At 48.1% G+C, this 17,275-nt stretch overlaps 3 protein-coding genes and 1 long non-coding RNA gene across 5 annotated transcripts; 1 reads left to right on the top strand and 3 right to left on the bottom strand.

The window, feature by feature from the left end:
* Positions 1 to 105: 105 nt before the first annotated feature.
* Positions 106 to 5,318, bottom strand: srp54 (signal recognition particle 54). The gene is made up of 17 exons (XM_084914173.1): positions 5,191 to 5,318; positions 3,532 to 3,621; positions 3,204 to 3,301; positions 3,043 to 3,134; positions 2,872 to 2,956; positions 2,673 to 2,777; positions 2,515 to 2,581; positions 2,372 to 2,429; positions 2,108 to 2,258; positions 1,838 to 1,986; positions 1,657 to 1,757; positions 1,397 to 1,483; positions 1,246 to 1,319; positions 1,041 to 1,149; positions 789 to 959; positions 562 to 657; positions 106 to 435 (listed from the first exon to the last, which is right to left on the bottom strand). The coding sequence occupies exons 3-17, from the start codon at positions 3,279 to 3,281 to the stop codon at positions 344 to 346; spliced, it is 1,515 nt and encodes a 504-aa protein (XP_084770299.1). The 5' UTR covers positions 3,282 to 3,301; positions 3,532 to 3,621; positions 5,191 to 5,318; the 3' UTR covers positions 106 to 343.
* Positions 5,319 to 5,941: 623 nt separating this feature from the next.
* haus2 (HAUS augmin like complex subunit 2) lies at positions 5,942 to 9,135 on the bottom strand. 2 transcript variants are annotated; one of them, XM_084914176.1, is made up of 7 exons: positions 8,963 to 9,135; positions 8,591 to 8,677; positions 8,311 to 8,409; positions 7,086 to 7,155; positions 6,836 to 6,968; positions 6,611 to 6,766; positions 5,942 to 6,122 (listed from the first exon to the last, which is right to left on the bottom strand). In XM_084914176.1, exons 2-6 carry the CDS (start codon positions 8,675 to 8,677, stop codon positions 6,619 to 6,621), a joined length of 537 nt encoding a protein of 178 aa, XP_084770302.1. In that variant the 5' UTR covers positions 8,963 to 9,135; the 3' UTR covers positions 5,942 to 6,122; positions 6,611 to 6,618. The 2 variants fall into 2 exon arrangements, with proteins under 2 accessions (XP_084770302.1, XP_084770301.1); XM_084914175.1 differs by having other exon boundaries at positions 6,658 to 6,766.
* A 151-nt stretch (positions 9,136 to 9,286) lies between these two features.
* On the top strand, positions 9,287 to 14,988 carry lrrc57 (leucine rich repeat containing 57). Its single transcript, XM_084914174.1, has 6 exons — positions 9,287 to 9,439; positions 11,837 to 12,097; positions 13,345 to 13,480; positions 13,732 to 14,000; positions 14,285 to 14,470; positions 14,557 to 14,988. The coding sequence occupies exons 2-6, from the start codon at positions 12,014 to 12,016 to the stop codon at positions 14,596 to 14,598; spliced, it is 717 nt and encodes a 238-aa protein (XP_084770300.1). The 5' UTR covers positions 9,287 to 9,439; positions 11,837 to 12,013; the 3' UTR covers positions 14,599 to 14,988.
* LOC146365291 (uncharacterized) lies at positions 14,829 to 15,845 on the bottom strand. Its single transcript, XR_014798553.1, has 2 exons — positions 15,524 to 15,845; positions 14,829 to 15,426 (listed from the first exon to the last, which is right to left on the bottom strand). It is a non-coding gene; the product is annotated as an uncharacterized LOC146365291 (long non-coding RNA).
* Between the last annotated feature and the right edge of the window lie 1,430 nt (positions 15,846 to 17,275).

The raw sequence follows: 17,275 nt of genomic DNA, 5'->3' as shown, positions 1-17,275 counted from the left end.
TTTATTTATTTTACAGCTTTACTCAAAGCAAACAGTACGATTTTATTCTGAAAATCCCAGACTTCACTACCTGTGTGAAAAAAACAAACAAAAACACAGCAGGTGTAAAATGGTGTAAATACAAACGTTTATTAAACGCCAAAAATACATCACTAATCTTCATCATCATCATCATCATCAGCTCGTCCAATCAGGACACTCCATTTTCATCCTACACATTTAAATTAATGAAACATCCTCTCCCCCTCTCTTTGAAAGCAGCAGAGAACAGGTAACTCTAAGCCCCACCCCTCCGACTGTCTGGAGGCGGAGCCTGTAGCTAAGGCAGCAGATTGGTTGGTGGTCACATATTGTTGAATCCCATCATGCCTTTCATGTTGCCCGCGGCGCCCTGCTGAAACTGACGCATCATCGACTGGAGACCCGCCATCCCGCCTGCGTGCGCGCACGCACGCACACACACACACACACACACACACACACACACACACACACAGATGTTACTCTCCAGGACGCGTGCAGGCAAGCAAACCTGTGTTTGGGTCTGGGTTCTGGTCTTACCCATGTGGTGCAGGACTCTGGGGTCCATCATTTTGGCCATCTGCTGGTTCAGTTTGGCCATCTGAGACGGGTTCACGTTCTTGGACATGTCTCCTCCTGAAACACAGCGAGCACGCCACAAACACGTCAGTGGCAGGACGCTGTACACCTGCAGACCCGCTCAGTTCCCTTTGACCTCTCACATGTTCCTGAAAACCTTCTCAGACCCCCCCAGCAGGTGTCGGTACCTTTGAAGAGTCCTTTGATGCCTCCCATCTTCTTGACCATCTGGGCAAACTTGGTGTACTGGGTGAGGAGTTCCTGGACGTCTCTGGTGGCGACCCCTGACCCCCGGGCCACCCTCTGGATCCTGTTGGGCTGCTTGCTAAAGAGCTTCGCTCCATCTTTGCTGTCCAGCTCTGCAGAACCCAAGAGAGTGGAGAGACATCGGGTCATCCATCAGGACCAGCTGTGCGTGTGTGTGTGTGCGCGTGTGTTACCCTGGTCGTTCATGCTGTCCATGATGGTCATCAGTTTCTTCAGTCGAGCCATCGACTCCTGCTCGTTGCCTTTACTCATGAAGTCTGTCCCGAAGCCTGGAATCATACCCTGAACGCATCACACACACGCACACACGCACACACAGTCATCAAGCCGTCTCTCAGCCTCAGGTGAGTTTCAGGTGAGTTTCAGGTGAGTGTGTACCATGATCTGTCCAAAGGGGCCCATCTTCATGATGTTCTGGAACTGCTCGTACATGTCTCTGAGGGTGAACTGGCCTGCGGGTCAGAGGTCAAAGGTTAAGATCAGTGAGGTTACCCAGAGTGCAGTGTGGGTGGCGTGCTCGCCGTCTCACCGTGTTTCAGCTTGTCGATCAGCTCCTCGTTGTCATCCAGCTTCAGCTCATTCACTCGGTCGATCAGGCCCTCGATGTCACCCATTCCTGACAGGAAGAGGAGTCGACAGGTTTCCATGGAAACGGCTCAGTTCAAATATCCAGAATCAGTCAGATTAAAAAAAAAAAAGTTGGTGGACTAACTGTAATCAGTTAGTCCACCAATGACAGCCGCTCAGTGTGCGTCCGTGCATATGCCCCTCCCCCCGGCGCGTGCTTACCGAGCAGCTTGCTGATGAACGGCTGCGTCTTAAATGGCTCGAAGTCGTCGATGTGCTCGCCCGTTCCGATGAAGATGATGGGACTGCGTGTGGCCGCCACACTGCCAGGAAACAGCAGAGGAAGAAGGTAAACCGTAACAGTCGTATGACAGCATCATGCAGCACAGGACGCTAGGCTTACGCGCTCAGAGCTCCTCCTCCTTTGGCATGCCCGTCCAGTTTGGTGACGATGACCGACGCCACGTCCACTTTGTCTTTGAAGGCTTTGGCCTGGGACTCGCAGGCCTGCCCGATCGAGGCGTCCATCACGTACACGATGTTGTCGGGTTGCTACGGAAACAGGACCAGGGACACACCTGAGTCCAGAACAGGCAGGCACCTTCACACACAAACACTTCCTGTTGCTCTAGTTAGCGGGACTGCACCTCAGGTGGTGCGTTCAGGGACTCACCACAGCGTTGGAGACCTGCAGCATCTCCTCGAACAGCGAGTCCTCCTGTTTGTGTCGTCCGCTTGTGTCCACGATGATGATCTCAAAGTTCTCTGCTTTGAACTTCTCCACGCCCTCTGAGGCGATCACCACTGGGTCCATCTCTGTGTAACTGAGGAGCACGGACAGTCAGGAGGTACGTGAATGCACCACACACAAGTTCAGCAGATCCCTGAACTCATCACCCAGAGGTAACACCAGGGACGCCACCTGTCTGAGACTTACCTGCCGTAGAAGGGGATCCTGGCTTTGGTGGCATTCTGTTTGAGCTGATCGAAGGCACCTGAGAGAGGAGAGGAGATGATGATGGCGGTCATGTGACTGACAGGAAGTGAGTCTAGGAAGTGAGTCTAGGAAGTGACGCTAACCTGCTCTGAAAGTGTCGGCGCAGATCAGGCAGGTCTTCCAGCCTTTCCTCTGGTAGTAATACGCCAGCTGCAGGAAACACACCAATCATAGTGAGAACACAGCAGGAGGCGGGGCCTGTGTAAGGGGGGGCGGTCTATGACAGGTGAGTGTGGGTCACCTTGGAGCAGGTCGTAGTTTTTCCGCTGCCCTGCAGACCGACAAACATGATGACATTGTTCTTGCCTTTAGTGGGGGTCCACGCCTTCACGCCGGGGTCCACCAGCTGGTCACATGACACACACACACTGCATGGTTAGACTCAACAACTTCCTGTTGGTGTTTAACCTGATCGAGCATTGGCAGCGAGACGATCTGACCTTGACGAGCTCCTTGAAGACGGCGTGCTGGATCATCCTCCTCTTGTTCAGACCCGATGCCATCTCCTCCAGGTCTATGGCAGACCTGCAGGGACAAAAAACAAGCAGAGTTCAGCACACCTGGACGGGACCGGGACACTCAGACGCCGGGATCAGGACGATCACACTCACTTGACGTTCTCTCTCAGCTGTTTGACCAGCTTGATGTTGACGTCGGCCTCCAGCAGAGCGGCGCACACCTCCTTCAGCATGGCGTTCAGCACCTGGAAACACACATGGTGAGTCACAGACCATGGCGGTGTCAGCTGGGCGCTCAGATTCGACCCACTCACCTCTTCATTGATGATGGTGGCGTTGCTGAGTGACCTCAGCGCCGAGGTGATCTTCCTCCCCAGGTCGGCGAGCACCATGATGGCGGTCCAAGTTAGACCTGAAAATAAAAAGTGTGGTCACGGTGTGCTTGTGTGCGGCACGCTGCCACTTCTTATCTCGGTTTACTTGCAGAGTAAAATCCTGAATTGTCATGACTACTGATTGATCGGTGACCATCAGTACCATTCATGGGGAGTAGGGATCGGCTGCTACATCCACATGAACAGAATCAACTTTTTGGGACTTCCTCAGCTGGATGATTGAGCATGCATCAAGTCACTTACTTACTGTGTTAATCAGAGTTTTGTGGAGGGCACCCCTCCTACTGAGCGTGCTCAGCAAGTCAGCTGACAGGTGGTGGTGGCAGCCTCACTCTTCCTGTCCAGAGGAGAGAAAATAAAAGTTGTTCAGATTTGAGAGATTTATCCTTGATGAAGACCATCCACTCTGAAATCTGAACCAGCGCCTGAGGCTCACTGTAAAAATCAGACACTGCAAAACTTCAGATCGTTTGTTCATATCGTTTCTGCTCGCTTCAGACTGGCTCTGAGTTCGGCCTTTGCGCCCGCTCACCCTGAACGAGCTGTGGATTTTGTTAAATGTATCTGAATGCATGAAATGATTTAAAGTGAATCCTCAGACTCCTGCAGCAGCTCTCAAAATGAAAATGATGCACATATTTAACAGAATAATGCTGTAAGTCACAGGTGTCAAACTCCAGTCCTCAGGGCCGCTGTCCCTGCTGCAACACGCCTGAATGACACAAGTAGGTCATTAGAAAGACCTGACAGGCGCTCATGAATGAACACGATGCAATTAAAGTACTTTTAGAAGTACATTTTTCCAAACACTACTTCACTTGAGTGGAGGTGGGGTTGCCACCTCAGCATGCAGCTCTATAGAGTCTTGTTACTAATGTTATTCAGGTGTGTTGCAGCAGGGACGCATGGAAAAGTTTCAGGACACCGGCCCTCGAGGCCTGCAGTTTGACACCCCTGCTCTAAGTGATAATTATGGTAACATATGGAAACTGCCAAACTCCCAGATTACAGATGCTGTTCATGCTGATGGTGAGAATGAGCCGTGAGGACAGTTGTGAAGAAACCTGCTGGAAGTTTTTAAAAACATCCTGGAAAGTTTTTGATATTTGAAGCTCACATTTCGCAGCACTCATAAACGTTCAAACTCTGGAGCACAAGATTTGCAGCTAAATCTGAGATGGTCGAGATGTCATCATCGTGGACGCTGCCCAGCCTGTCCAATGACTGTGGATAATCAATGCTTCTGTCGCATCGCTTCTAACAGCTGATGGAGGGCTTCATCATCTCAGCAACTCTGAGACTCCGGCACTAAGAGCGGAAAACAGCCCCCTGCATAGCTCTCTGGCTGTCCTCACACCTGGTTCAGTACACGGACGCACGATCTGTGATTTTGGGGTCGATCCTTTCTTTGCGTTCCGATATCTGAAAGGAGCTGCCTGGAGCCACCGATCAATCAGATATGAAGCTGAACAGATGGTCACGCTTGAGCCAGGAGGTGACAGATTAAAGGAAACCCCTCCATGGAGCTTCTCGGTGACCCGTTTGGCCCCTCACATCGGCTCTCTGGACTCAGGTGGAGGTCTGGATGACCCGAGCGGGACCCCGGGCCCTCACCGGTGCCTCTCACTCCTTCGGCCAGTCCGATCACACAGAACTGATCAGAACATCGATCAGCTCCTCATCACGTGATCGATAGTCCCGCGGATCGATCGCCTGTTTATCGAATAACACGTCAGCTGTTTACAGTTAGCACGGACCGAGCGGCTAGCATTAGCTCTGTTAGCTCGGTGCGCTCACGCGGAGCCCGTCAGCGGCTCACGCGGATAGAGACGTACTTCCGGCCGTGGCAGCGGGCCCGGCACGGAGAACCGAGCCTCGCGGGAGCGGAGAGAGGTGCGGGTCTTACCGTGTCCGTGAGTGTGCTCGTTAAACGGCAGCAGGACCAAGACTCCACCACAGGAGCGTTATCCAAAACACCGGAAACACCGCGTCATCCCACCAGCCCAACCGGAAGCACTCAGGCTTTATTTCAAAAAAACAACCACAACTTTATTCAGAACATCAGATGTTTCATTTCCCTTTAATGTGTTGTCTATTAGAAGTTCTTCCATAAAGGTTTAGTTTAAGATTGATTAAAATGAATGCAGCTGTAGTGGCGTCATCGCGTAACACCGAGCCACATGGACGTTAAAGGTTTAAATCAGCTGATCTGTGAGCAGCTCCCACGACGGACAGAAACCACACTTAAAAACGTGTACAGGAGGGGGCGGGGCTCCGTGGATAACCACCTGAGCCTGTTCCATGATCTCATCATTGCATCATGATTTCATCAGTGCAGCCCTCTGAACACACCTGTCTGCACCACAAATGCCTCACCTGTCCACTTTTACCTAAGCAGCATCAGTGCAGGCTCTTTGAGAAACTTCAGCCCCCTCACGTTTTTTTGTTATTTTTTGTTTGTTTGTTTTTTAGGTAGTAAGATCACCTGCCCACACCCAATGACCTCACACAGCTTAAACATGCATTTCAGTTACAACCAATCAGATCCTCCCACACCTTCCTGCATGCTCAGAGTTTCAGCTCTCATTTTGAAACCAAAGCAGAGGTCAATGGTTACCTTGTTTCTGTGTTGAATAACCAATCAGAAACTGCATATGGAAAATGTGAAAGATTTTATTGCAAACGTTTACTAGAATAAATTCAAAGTGCAACACATGATGAAGGTTAGGGGTCAGAGGTCACCAGGCTGCATCCATCAACTGACTTCCACTGAAGAATCTGACTGGACAAAGTCTCCATCTCTGAGGCCTGGATCAGCAGCTGGGCGAGCGAGGAGTCCTGAGAGAGAGAGGTAACAGTTGAGCTGGGATGAACTCTGCAGCCAATCGGAGGATGCTATTCAGTGTGTGAGAGACTGACAGGAAATGACCATGAACAGGGAGGTGGCCAAGGGCGGAGCCAAGAGACGAGCCCAGTTAACAATACTAATTTGTTTTTATCAATAAAGCTTGATGCTGCATCGCACAAAGAGTTTTTTCAGTCAAGCCCCGCCTCCCGTCTCTGACCCATTTCTGTACAATACCCCACACTGCTGATGTCAAACCCACCAGACTCCATTCATAAAACATCGGTTTTTAGCTCACAGAAAACAAACGTTTGCATTCGACTGTGATGATCCAAACTAATGAGTTCAGACCTCAGGGTGACACTAGCTCACCTGTTCTCTCAGATAAATTTCCTGTTTTTGTGAATGGAGTCTGGTACACACAGATTCTCTCAGGTGTATAAAATGAACGGTGGCACGCGGCTTTAGTTTGTCTGCGTACCGCGTGGCCTACTGCCATCCCCAAACCAGTGAGGTCGTGTGACTGACCAGCAGAGCGAGACGGTCTCTGGCTGCGGTCCTGCTGTCGGCAGCGCTTAGCTTCTCCTCCAGAGTCTCAATGAAGTCCATCATCAGCTTCAGGGACTCCACCACGAACCTGAAACACACCACAGACCCTTACAGAGTGCCACGGACCACTTTAATCACACTGAGCATCAGGCATTACCTGTGCAGGTGAGCGTGCACGGGCAGGTTGGTGCAAGCCAGCGGCTTCATGAGTCGCTGCCTCAGACTGTTCTGCTCTCTCAGCAGTTCCTGCATATGATCCCCGAGCATCTGCAGCATCTGGAACCTCCGAGCTGCAGGACACAAAAGCACCTGATCAGAGGGGGCGTGGCTCAGAATAAGGTCTGGAGTGAAGGTTGGTTTAAAAACATCGACCCCTCGAATGTGATGATGACGTCACCTGGACTCACCGAGGTGGAAGCTGTGGGCGACATCGGCGCTTTGCTCGTCGACCTGCAGCAGCTCCAGCCGCAGCCGCATCTGCACGAACAGGAAGCAAACAGGAAACAAACACCTTTACGTTAGCTGACACAGTCACATGACTTCTAGCCCCGGTGCAGTCACTGTCTTTTAACACAGCTCCTGCAGGTAAAGATGTTTCATTCACACAACAGCATGTCATTCACCTGACCGGACCCACAGCGTGCGCACACCTGTCACCGCCTGCAGTCGATGCGCTTAAGACGTCAGTGCTCAAATCCGAGTTTCTGCGATGGGAAGCGTTTGGTGAGACGTGTTCATAAACGACACACCGAGCACGCCAACGTACAAAACAGGAATCTATTAATAAAGCGATACTGCTGCTGTGGAGATGCTAGCATAGACCCGCTGTGACGCACAGGACTAGTTACAAGATACAAAACTAGCTACTGGTTTCATTAACCTGTGAATGAGTCTGAAAGCTGCAGAAATGTAGGATTAGTTACAAAGCCAAGAGGAGGGACTTACAGCGGGTTAGAGGACTAGTTAGTAATTAGTGTGGATGCTGATTAAGCATCCACGGTGTTGTTCTTCTACTTTTCATCTTCCATACGTTTTTCGCCGTCTATCTCCTTCACGCCGCTCAACTTAGAAAAACCATTCAACCACCATGTGTGCTTGTATTTTTCTCATCTTTAACATTTATATTTTTTTAATTATTCAACTTCATTTAACAAAAGTTTACAATCTATTTCAATGGGAGAATCTTCAAATTCTCATTCAACTTACTCCTCTTCCAACTCTTACTTTCACATACGTTGACCTAGAGCCACCACTCAAACTTTAAAATGAACCCAAGACATTGAATATTTCAGCTTGTATTTATCTTTTTAATATTTGTTATACTCTTTCTTCAGTCTGCCTTTAAAAACACGACGACTGTGCTCATTATCAGCAATAGGCCCACATCAGAGGCTGTCTCTCACGGTGACAGAGCGCAACAGACTGCAGTCGGCTTAGAGCGGATGATGTCATCGCTCAGGAATGACATCATTCACTCTGAGCTGCAGGCAGGAGAGCAAAACAACGTTTCTCCTGAGAAAATTAAAAAATCAGATCTGGCCGACATCCGGCTCAGGCATCGAAGCAGGCGGGGCTCTGCACTCTGACATAACGTCCCAGCACGCCATCCCCGAGACAGCTGCACGCACATACCTCATCCAGCTGCTTCTGCATTCTGATTTGGTCTTCAGCCTCCTGCAGATGAGAGGACAAGACGGGCCCTGTAGCATTGGAGGCGGAGTCTATTTCCTCCTGAGGACAGGTGAGACAGAAGCAGATTCAGATTTTACTCACACGCTTTAGTCTGGATCAGAACCGGATCACACAGGTCAACTCTCACTCAGATCTGAACCTGTTCTCAGACACCTCTGAACCGTGTAAAGCTGCTCTGACAGACCGCCTCAGCCTCCTAAACACTTGTTCGTGTCCTTACCTGAGACAGCGCTCCCACGGAGACACACTTAGAAAGCAGGCTGGCAGCTGGAGTCACGGAGAACGGAGACAAATCCCACTGATGCATCTGAAAGACAGGAACGTCACCTGAACCAGACCAGCCTCAGACTCTGATATTCACCTGGACCAGGTGTTCAAACCTGAAACTGGATCTATCCGAACCAGAACCCTGTTGGGTTCCAGCTCACAGCTCTGCGTGTGAAGGCAAGCGCCATCAAACTGAATCTCCACATTTTTAAACGGACTTTGAAGCAGCTTTAAAGGCTTTTTTTAACGGACACACCGGCACCGTTCAGCTGCCTCTGGCGGTCGGTTAAACACAGTCTAGTGTCGGTTTCCAGCTTTTTCTTACCGTTAAAACCGAAGAACCTCCGCTCTAAACCGACCAAACCGAACCTCACCGCTGCCCGCCCGACGGTTTGTTTTTGCTATTTCTCTTCTTCAGCGAAAACGTTTGGCGGCTGCTGACCGCAACAGCGACCCCTCAGGATCCAGAGAGAACTACAACACACAGTTACAGAAAACAACTAACGTCTCTTTCTGCCTAATCCTGGACCGAAATCTGACGTCACACCCTGCTGAGGTCACATGACAAGAAGAAAGTCGTTCAGGGTTTCGGTGACGTCTGTCACCAGGTGGCAGCGTTGCAGCCCTGAGCGGGATTTTCACTAGAGAAGAAGAAGAAGAAGCAGGAGCGCAGAGTCAGGGCGGATGCCGAGCTTCACTTTTCTACTGATCTTTATTTTTTGTCCTTTTATCGGATAAATTTAAGCACAGCACCTGGACACGCGACACTTGCACACTGGGGTCAAAGGGCGACATTGTGTCGGTATGTAAACAGAGCCGTTTCCGGTTATCTCAACTGTTAGCAGGGTGGCATCAATGTTTACAGTGTGTTTACAGTGAGGACAGACTGGGGCCGATTAGGCTGCTGACGGTGAGTGTGTCACCTCTCAGGTCTCAGGTGAACACGTGACTCACCTTTACCTCCTGTGACAGCTGAAGGGTGAGCGTTAGCCTGCTGCAGAGAGACAGGTGTGTGAGTGTGTGTGTGTGTGTGTGCATCAGGCTGCCCCGCTGCAAGAAATTGACCACCTTAAATACCTCTTAAAGTCCACCTTAAAGCTGAAGCCCCTCTCTGCCACAGCATTGATGTGGAACGCCTCAGTTTGGGGGATTTGGCGGCCCCTGTGGTGACCGTGGAGAACTGCAGGTGTGTTTAACACTACAGAGGAGGAGGGTTATGGGGCGCCGTTTGTAAAGTGAAACATGCTGAAATTAACGGCAACATTTTTCCACATTTAGCTCAAAACCTTACAAAAACATTTTTTTTCGAGTAATTTTTTACAACATTTAGTAAAATATTTGTAACTTTTCATCAAATGTTAAATATTAAATCTAAATATTATATTTAAATCTAAATGTTAAATCTAAATGTTAAATATTAAATCTAAATATTATATTTAAATCTAAATGTTAAATGTTAAATCTAAATATTATATTTAAATCTAAATGTTAAAAGTTAAATCTAAATGTTAAATGTTAAATCTAAATGCTAAATGTTAAATGTTAAATCTAAATGTTTAGGCTAATATGCAAATTTATTGTACGGATCAACGGAAATACCAAAATAAAAGCTTCCCGAAAACTTCCGGTGCAAAATTGTGTCTGCTCTCCCCCTCACTTCTCCCCGCCATGTGCTGCTTCACTTCTTGCCTATGAGCATGTCCAGCGATTTTGCTGGACATGTGCTGCAGCTGCTAAGAGTGCACTACTGCTGAACCTTTGGATGGCCGACAAAACGGATCTTCCGATGTTTTCAGCTAAATCGCCGGACGTGCTTTCTCATGGTCCGTGCTGGGTTATGGCTGAATTCCAGTGGAATGACGGTCCCGCCATAATAGACGTTCCAGCCATGTGTTCCAGCCCTAAACCTAATCTTATCCCTAACTATAACCTTATTCCTAACCTTTCCTTTACTAGCAGTTAAATGACGTAAAATAGTGTTTTCCAAAGCGATTTTTAGAAAATGAACGAACATGTGTAGATTGAGTCCAAACGGTTCTTATGTGCTCTCCTTTTTCCGATGCCGTCATTTAGGAACGTGTTGGGTACCCGAAAGCATAAAATGTTGACAATTTGTCACCTAGCGAAAATTATTACGCTTAGGGAGTGAGAACGTGTGTGACCACTACCGGCACACTTTTGCACCGGAGGTTTTCGGAAAGCTTTTATTTTGGTATTTCCGCTGATCCGTGCAATAAATTTGCATGTTAGCCTAAACATTTAGATTTAACATTAAACATTTAGCATTTAGATTTAACATTTAGATTTAAATATAATATTTAGATTTAACATTTAACATTTAGATTGAATATTTAACATTTAGATTTAACATTTAAAATTCTGTTTTAAATATGAAAAGTTACAAATATTTTACTAAATGTTGTAAAAAAATTACTCGAAAAAACATGTTTTTGTAAGGTTTTGAGCTAAATGTGGAAAAATGTTGCCGTTAATTTCAGCATGTTTCACTTTACAAACGGCGCCCCATAGAGGGTTTCCCACAGGTGCGTTTACTGAGTTCAGGCTTCAACACTAATGCATTTTACACATTACTGGGGTGTGCTGTAGAAAGCCAATGATAAGTCCGGGTTCTTCCCTCACACTCATTATTGACAAAGCTGGGTCAGGACCACTGATGGTCAAATTGCGATAAAGTGGCAAATTTAGAAGATTAATGTTGTAAATTTAGAGAAGCCTGCCTGTCAGAGTCAGTGTGGTGCTTGGTGAAGTGCAGTTATTAACGATGCTAATGGTTTGTATGTTAGTTAGCTGAGGATTATTAGCGTGAATGAGTTATTGCAGGCCTTCTCTGTTATAAAACACCTTTAATCCACAGGGAGTGTTTGATCTGCTCACCTGTGCATCAACATGGGAAAAAGTTTAAATCCTACGCCGCCCAGCACAGGTGGATATTGATACCGTTTCCCTCAGCTCAGGTCAGGACGGGTCGCTTAGAGAAAAGAATCAGGGTTTTCAAGCCAAACTCGGAGCCTTACGTTGGCACGATGCTGCGGGACGTGGAGACAAAGCACGTCTGTGAGCTCAGCAGCAGCCCATGCAGAGCTTTTCTCTGAATATTCACTTTGTTCTTCAGTCAGAGTGAAACATCTGCACGCCGCCTCTGTTCAAATCTCACTAATAAACACAAACATGTTCACAGGTCTGTGAGCGAGGACACCTGAGAGACTGTTCACCTGCAGGGATTCACTGTCTGATCTCATCAATACCTGCTGACGAGGAGGAGCGCTGATACGGCTGTCAGCTGATCCATCAGCCTGTCTGGAAGGACTTCGGGTGGCCCTGCAAGTGGAGGGCTGGTACCTGGCTGCGGGTGCAGATGGGGAACAGCGCGCTGAAGTCTCACCTAGAAACCTCCCAGAAGACGGGAGTGTTTCAGCTGACGGGGAAAGGTCTGCAGGAGGTGAGTTGACTCACACATGCACAGAAAGATTTAAACACCCGTTTGACGCGTCAGACGTTTCAGTCCGGGCAGCCTGTGATTGGACAGTTCTCCTTTCAGTTCAGAGCCTTTACTGTCATTGCATGAAACTGGAGTGGTATCACCGGGATGCAGAACAAACACACACAGACACGTGTTCACACATGTATAAAAACGAATAAATCAGCAGGTGATCGCCTTTTCTACACCTGCCCAGATGGTGTTTATCTGCGATTTGCTGAAGGGGTGGGAGCTGGGCCTGTAACTTTTTTGTGCAGTCCTTATGATGCGTTGGGGTCTATTTTTGTGCGTGTATGAGGAGCTTGTGATACAATATGACAGCAGGCCTTCTATGGCGGAGTGGTTGAAGGATTCGACTGTAACCTGTTTCTCCTCAGGAAGTGCGGGCCTGCTGAGCTTTCTTCACCGTGGTGGTGGTGTGGGCAGTCCAGGAGATGCTCCTGTGTGGGTTCCTGGGAGTCAGGAATCCTGGATCCTGTCCACATGGTCAGAAGAAGATGGCCTGCTGTGTTTTTCCCTTTGGTGGCACTTTCCACCTACTGTGAGACGTCAGGAACTGTCTTTAAGCAGTTGTTAAAATCACCAGCAATGATGATGGCCCGATCCGGATGTATCTGCATCTGTTGGTACTGTGCAGCTTAGAGCCATGCTGACCTTAGTAACAGGGGCTATGTGCACTATTGTAAAAGCTCTGCAGCCGACTTGACAGAGGATAAGTCCGGGCAACTGAAGCTGTCGAGGACTCGGCTGTTTGTGCACCAGTTGTTATGTGTGACGATGCAGAGTCCTCCGCTCGGTTCTTTCCTGACTCTTTATGTGGTCCTGATGATGGAGCGTCCAGTCCAGTAGCTGGATGGTAGCATCGGGAGCCGTGTTTCCGTTATGATCGATACACAGCAGTTTCAGACAAGTCTGTTGGTGGCCAGCTGCGGTTCGATTTCGTCCATCTTGTGGATCGCTATCTGGCACCTCCTCATTTGTTTTTGTCTAAATCACAAAGCAAAAAACACAAAATGACAAAAAAAAAAAAACCCACACAGAACTGGAGAGCTCGAAGCTGCAGCATGTAGGCGTACACTCACCACCATTAGAGTGTGACACCCCAGGGCCTGATCATAGCAAGCTTAACCTATACAAAACAGACAGCGTCCCGAGTCGCCTGTCCCGCTTGTCCTGAGTTGCCTGTCCTGGTCTCGGTCTGCTTTCAGTTTCCAGAGGAGCTGCAGAGGCTCACGGCCAACCTGAGGACGGTGGATCTGTCCGGGAACAAGATAGAGGTCCTTCCTGCCACCATCGGAAACTTCCCCCAGCTCAAGAGTCTGACGCTGAACTCTAACCGGCTCGGTGAGTGTTCGACCCGCAGCAGTCATACCTTTACACCTGTGTTTTAAAGCTAAGCAAAAAGCAACCACATTATTGTTTCAGCATTTGATTTGTTCTCTTTGGATGCTTTTTTTTAGTTTAATTTAGGGTTGGAATGATTTAAAAAATCCCCAGATTGTGTGTCTTTAGATCCGGTTTAGCTGCAGAACAAACCGGATCCACCCCGATGTTCAGACCTGTGAGACCCTGTTGTGTTGTGGTTCTGTTTTCAGCTGGGATTCCCTCTGAGATCGGGAAGCTGAAGAAGCTGGAGACCCTGAGTCTGAATGGAAACCGGATCCAGCAGCTGCCCCCCACTCTGGGCCAGCTCAAAGCCCTGCGGACCCTCAGCCTGGCCGGGAACCAGATTTCAGAGTTCCCCTCTGGACTCGGAACGTTGAGGCAGCTGGACTTGCTGGATCTGTCCCGAAACAAGATCCAGAACGTCCCTGCAGAGGTGTCCGAGCTGCAGGCCATTGAGATCAACCTCAACCAGAACCAGGTCTGTAAGTCCACCAAAGAACCAGAACCAGGAGGAAAGCCTGGAAGGGCTGACCCTGTGCTGTTAATTCACCCAGTATTAAAGATCAGTTTTACTTATAAAGCACCACAACAACAGTTCTCCAAAGGTGCTTAATCAATCAGTTATCAATAATTACTGATCGGTCACTCCATGACGTCTCCCACAGCTTTCTATCCCACAGACTTCCAAGGAGGTTCTGATAATCCCAGCCCGGGTCTGGTGTTGTTCCTCCGTACTAACCCGGTCCTCTGTTCTCGGTCCAGATCTCGGTGGTGTCAGCGGAGGTCTCCCGCTGTCCCCGTCTGAAGGTCCTCCGCCTGGAGGAGAACTGCCTGGAGCTCTCCTCCATCCCTCAGTCCATCCTGAACGAGTCCCAGGTGTCCCTGTTCTCGGTGGAAGGAAACCTGTTTGAGGTGAAGAAACTCCGGGACCTGGAGGGATACGATAAGGTCAGTGCTGCGGTCTGAGACCAGATCGAGTCCAAGGCTGCGAGTCCTCCTGCGGTCTCTGATGACACTCTGTTTTTCCTCCTCAGTACATGGAGCGTTTCACGGCCACAAAGAAGAAGTTTGCCTGAGGACCCTCGATGCAGAGTCTGGATCTGTGAGGTTCACCTGGAGGTGGGCTCGGCTGAAGCTCCGCCCCTCTTACCCCTGCACTTCCCACAGCTGCTGCTTCTGCTGCTGCTAGAAACCAGACTACAGCAGCCGGGACTCCTCACAGCGCCCCCCAGAAATCCGAACCTCCAGAGCAACGGTCACCATGGAGACAGGACAGGTTTCACGACACTGAAGAAGAGGACCGGTGCCATGTTTGACTGCATCAAACTTTATTGTTCACTCAGTCATGGACAGAGAAAACAGTGGAAATGTTTAGTTAACCTTGTAGAAACATGCTTTGTAAATTTTCAGCAGCCTGTTGATTGATTATTAATTATTAACAGCTATTAAAGACATCTGAAACAAAACGTGTGTGTGAAGAGTTAACAGCTGGAAGTTTCCAGATGTTTTCTTTGTCTGATTAGCCGTTTCCTCAGCTGTAATCAATATAAACTACTAATGAAGGACCTAATCAGATGATCAATAATAAACAGAATGACCCTTTCATGTTAACAGGCCCAGCCGATCTGACAGTAACGGAAAAGTCAGTAAAGTTTGATTTTTGAGGTGCGGTGCGCGGCAGGAAGTTCATCTTCAGTCTTCTTCTTCTGTCCATTTAAATGCTGAAGCCCAACACGCAGAAGGCTGTTAATCCCTCTGTGGTTTAAGCTCCGCCCTAATGACGGCTCAGCCTGCGGTGCCAGCTGTCAGACGAACGTCTCTCGTCCATCTTTAGGAAGCAGTCAGAAACTTCTCTTTTCCTGAGTGCTGATTGGTTCTCCTTCCCGCCAGACGCCCGGGTTCACCTGAGAAAATTATTTGGTAAAGAAACACCTTTTATTATTACTGATGGAGAATTTCACTTCCTTTTAATAAAAACTCAGTTAAAGGGTGACGTCCCACCAAGCATGCGAGCTCACGAAGCGCGAGCAATACGCCGGAAAGGGGATCCCAAATGGGTCGCTGCGCCGTTAAAGGGAACGGGCGTGTCCTGCAACAGAAACTGGTAGAAACATTGCTTGCAGACATCATTCCTCCACATCCTGCTGGGCTGAGATCCGTGACTGCGGGGGCCATCTGAGCTTTGACACATCAGAGGATGAGATGGGCAGGCAGGCTGTGTCCCAATCCAGCGACCGCTCGCTTCCTAGCACGCGCACTTCGCGGACTACGTACGGCGCGTACTACGAAGTGCGGAAGTGAGAGGCTTGTGAAATGGGTCTGGCCTGCGTCGCGCTGCTCAGGTTGCCTAGCAACCATGATACTAACAGCTGGAAACGTTTCATACAGCTTTGTGTGACAGAAATGAAGGAGAACAAAATGTTTTGTTGTTCGTTCATTTTTTATGACATCACTTTGATCAGTTGAGTATCTGAGGCTGAGACCACAGGTCTGTAAAACATGATTGTTGGGCTTCATTTCTGTGCTGAACAGTCATTTAAGATTAGTTAGTAAATAACAATTAGCTGATGTTGTTCATGAGACTAAAGTCATCTCACTTTGGTAAAGTAAATATAATATGGCCAATATTATAGTTATTGTCAGATTATTATGATATATTACAGCAGTGAGCCTGAACTCTGTGTCAAATACTGAGCTTCAGTAAAGATTCAAGTTGCAGTTATTCATATTTCCTTTCACCTTCCTTTCTTTGATTTCTCCAGTGCCTTTAACACCATTCTTCCCACAGTCCTGAAGGACAAGCTGGAGAACTCTGGAGTGGACCATCATTGCAGAGTCATCAGAGAACTTCTGCAGGAAGCACTGGGTGGAGTTGTGGGAGAAGTCTGCAGTGTAGATGGTGAAGAGAAACGGTGCCAGAACCGTTCCCTGTGGGGCCCGCGTGCTGCAGACGACCCTGTCCGACACACAGCCCTGAGTCCTCACATACTGTGGTCGGTCAGTGAGGTAGTCCAAACTCCAGGTAGTGAGGTGATGGTCCACTCCTGAGTTCTCCAGCTTGTCCTTCAGGACTGTGGGAAGAATGGTGTTAAAGGCACTGGAGAAATCAAAGAACATGATTCTCACAGTGCTCCCAGCGGTCTCCAGGTGAGAGAGAGAACGCTGCATGAGGTGAATGACAAGTTTAATGTTCAGAAACCTAAAGTATGTATCAGCAGCAGAATGGAGCTAAAAATTAAATGTTTGTTTCAGTTCTATGAAGCTTTGAGTATTTTGGATCAGTAGCACTGCTGTGTTTGCTGCATCATATTGCTGTAATTGTTTATATGCTTTATATATTCTGAGCTAAGTTGATCTATAGTGTTACATCATATTCTATAAGGATGTTATGTGTTTGTAGACTTTCTGCCCAGTTTGACCCATTTAGCAGAAGTCAGCCTGTTTAAGGCTCTGATATCTATTCTGTATGACTTAAAGCAGTTATGACATGGTCTGATTTTCTCACCCAATAAAGGAATATTTCATATATCAGTCTACTCTTCATTCTATCAGACACAGTTATCACAGCTCGTACATTTTGTTTTTACACATATATGTAAGCATTGAGCCAAATTTAGTAATGCCAACATACTGAAAGAACAACATTTGTCTCTTATATATGATACACCTATATATGCACTGTCACAGATACTTGTCTTTGAGCGAAGATTTAAGGTGAAAGGAAATATGAATAACTGCAACTTGAATCTTTAC

The sequence above is a fragment of the Perissodus microlepis genome, chromosome 19, assembly GCF_051167445.1.
Source record: "Perissodus microlepis isolate ML-2025 ecotype Zambia chromosome 19, ASM5116744v1, whole genome shotgun sequence".
In the NCBI taxonomy this organism is placed as follows: domain Eukaryota; kingdom Metazoa; phylum Chordata; class Actinopteri; order Cichliformes; family Cichlidae; genus Perissodus; species Perissodus microlepis.
The sequence above is the reverse complement of the archived record's forward strand: the minus strand, read 5'-3'. Positions and strand labels throughout refer to the sequence as shown.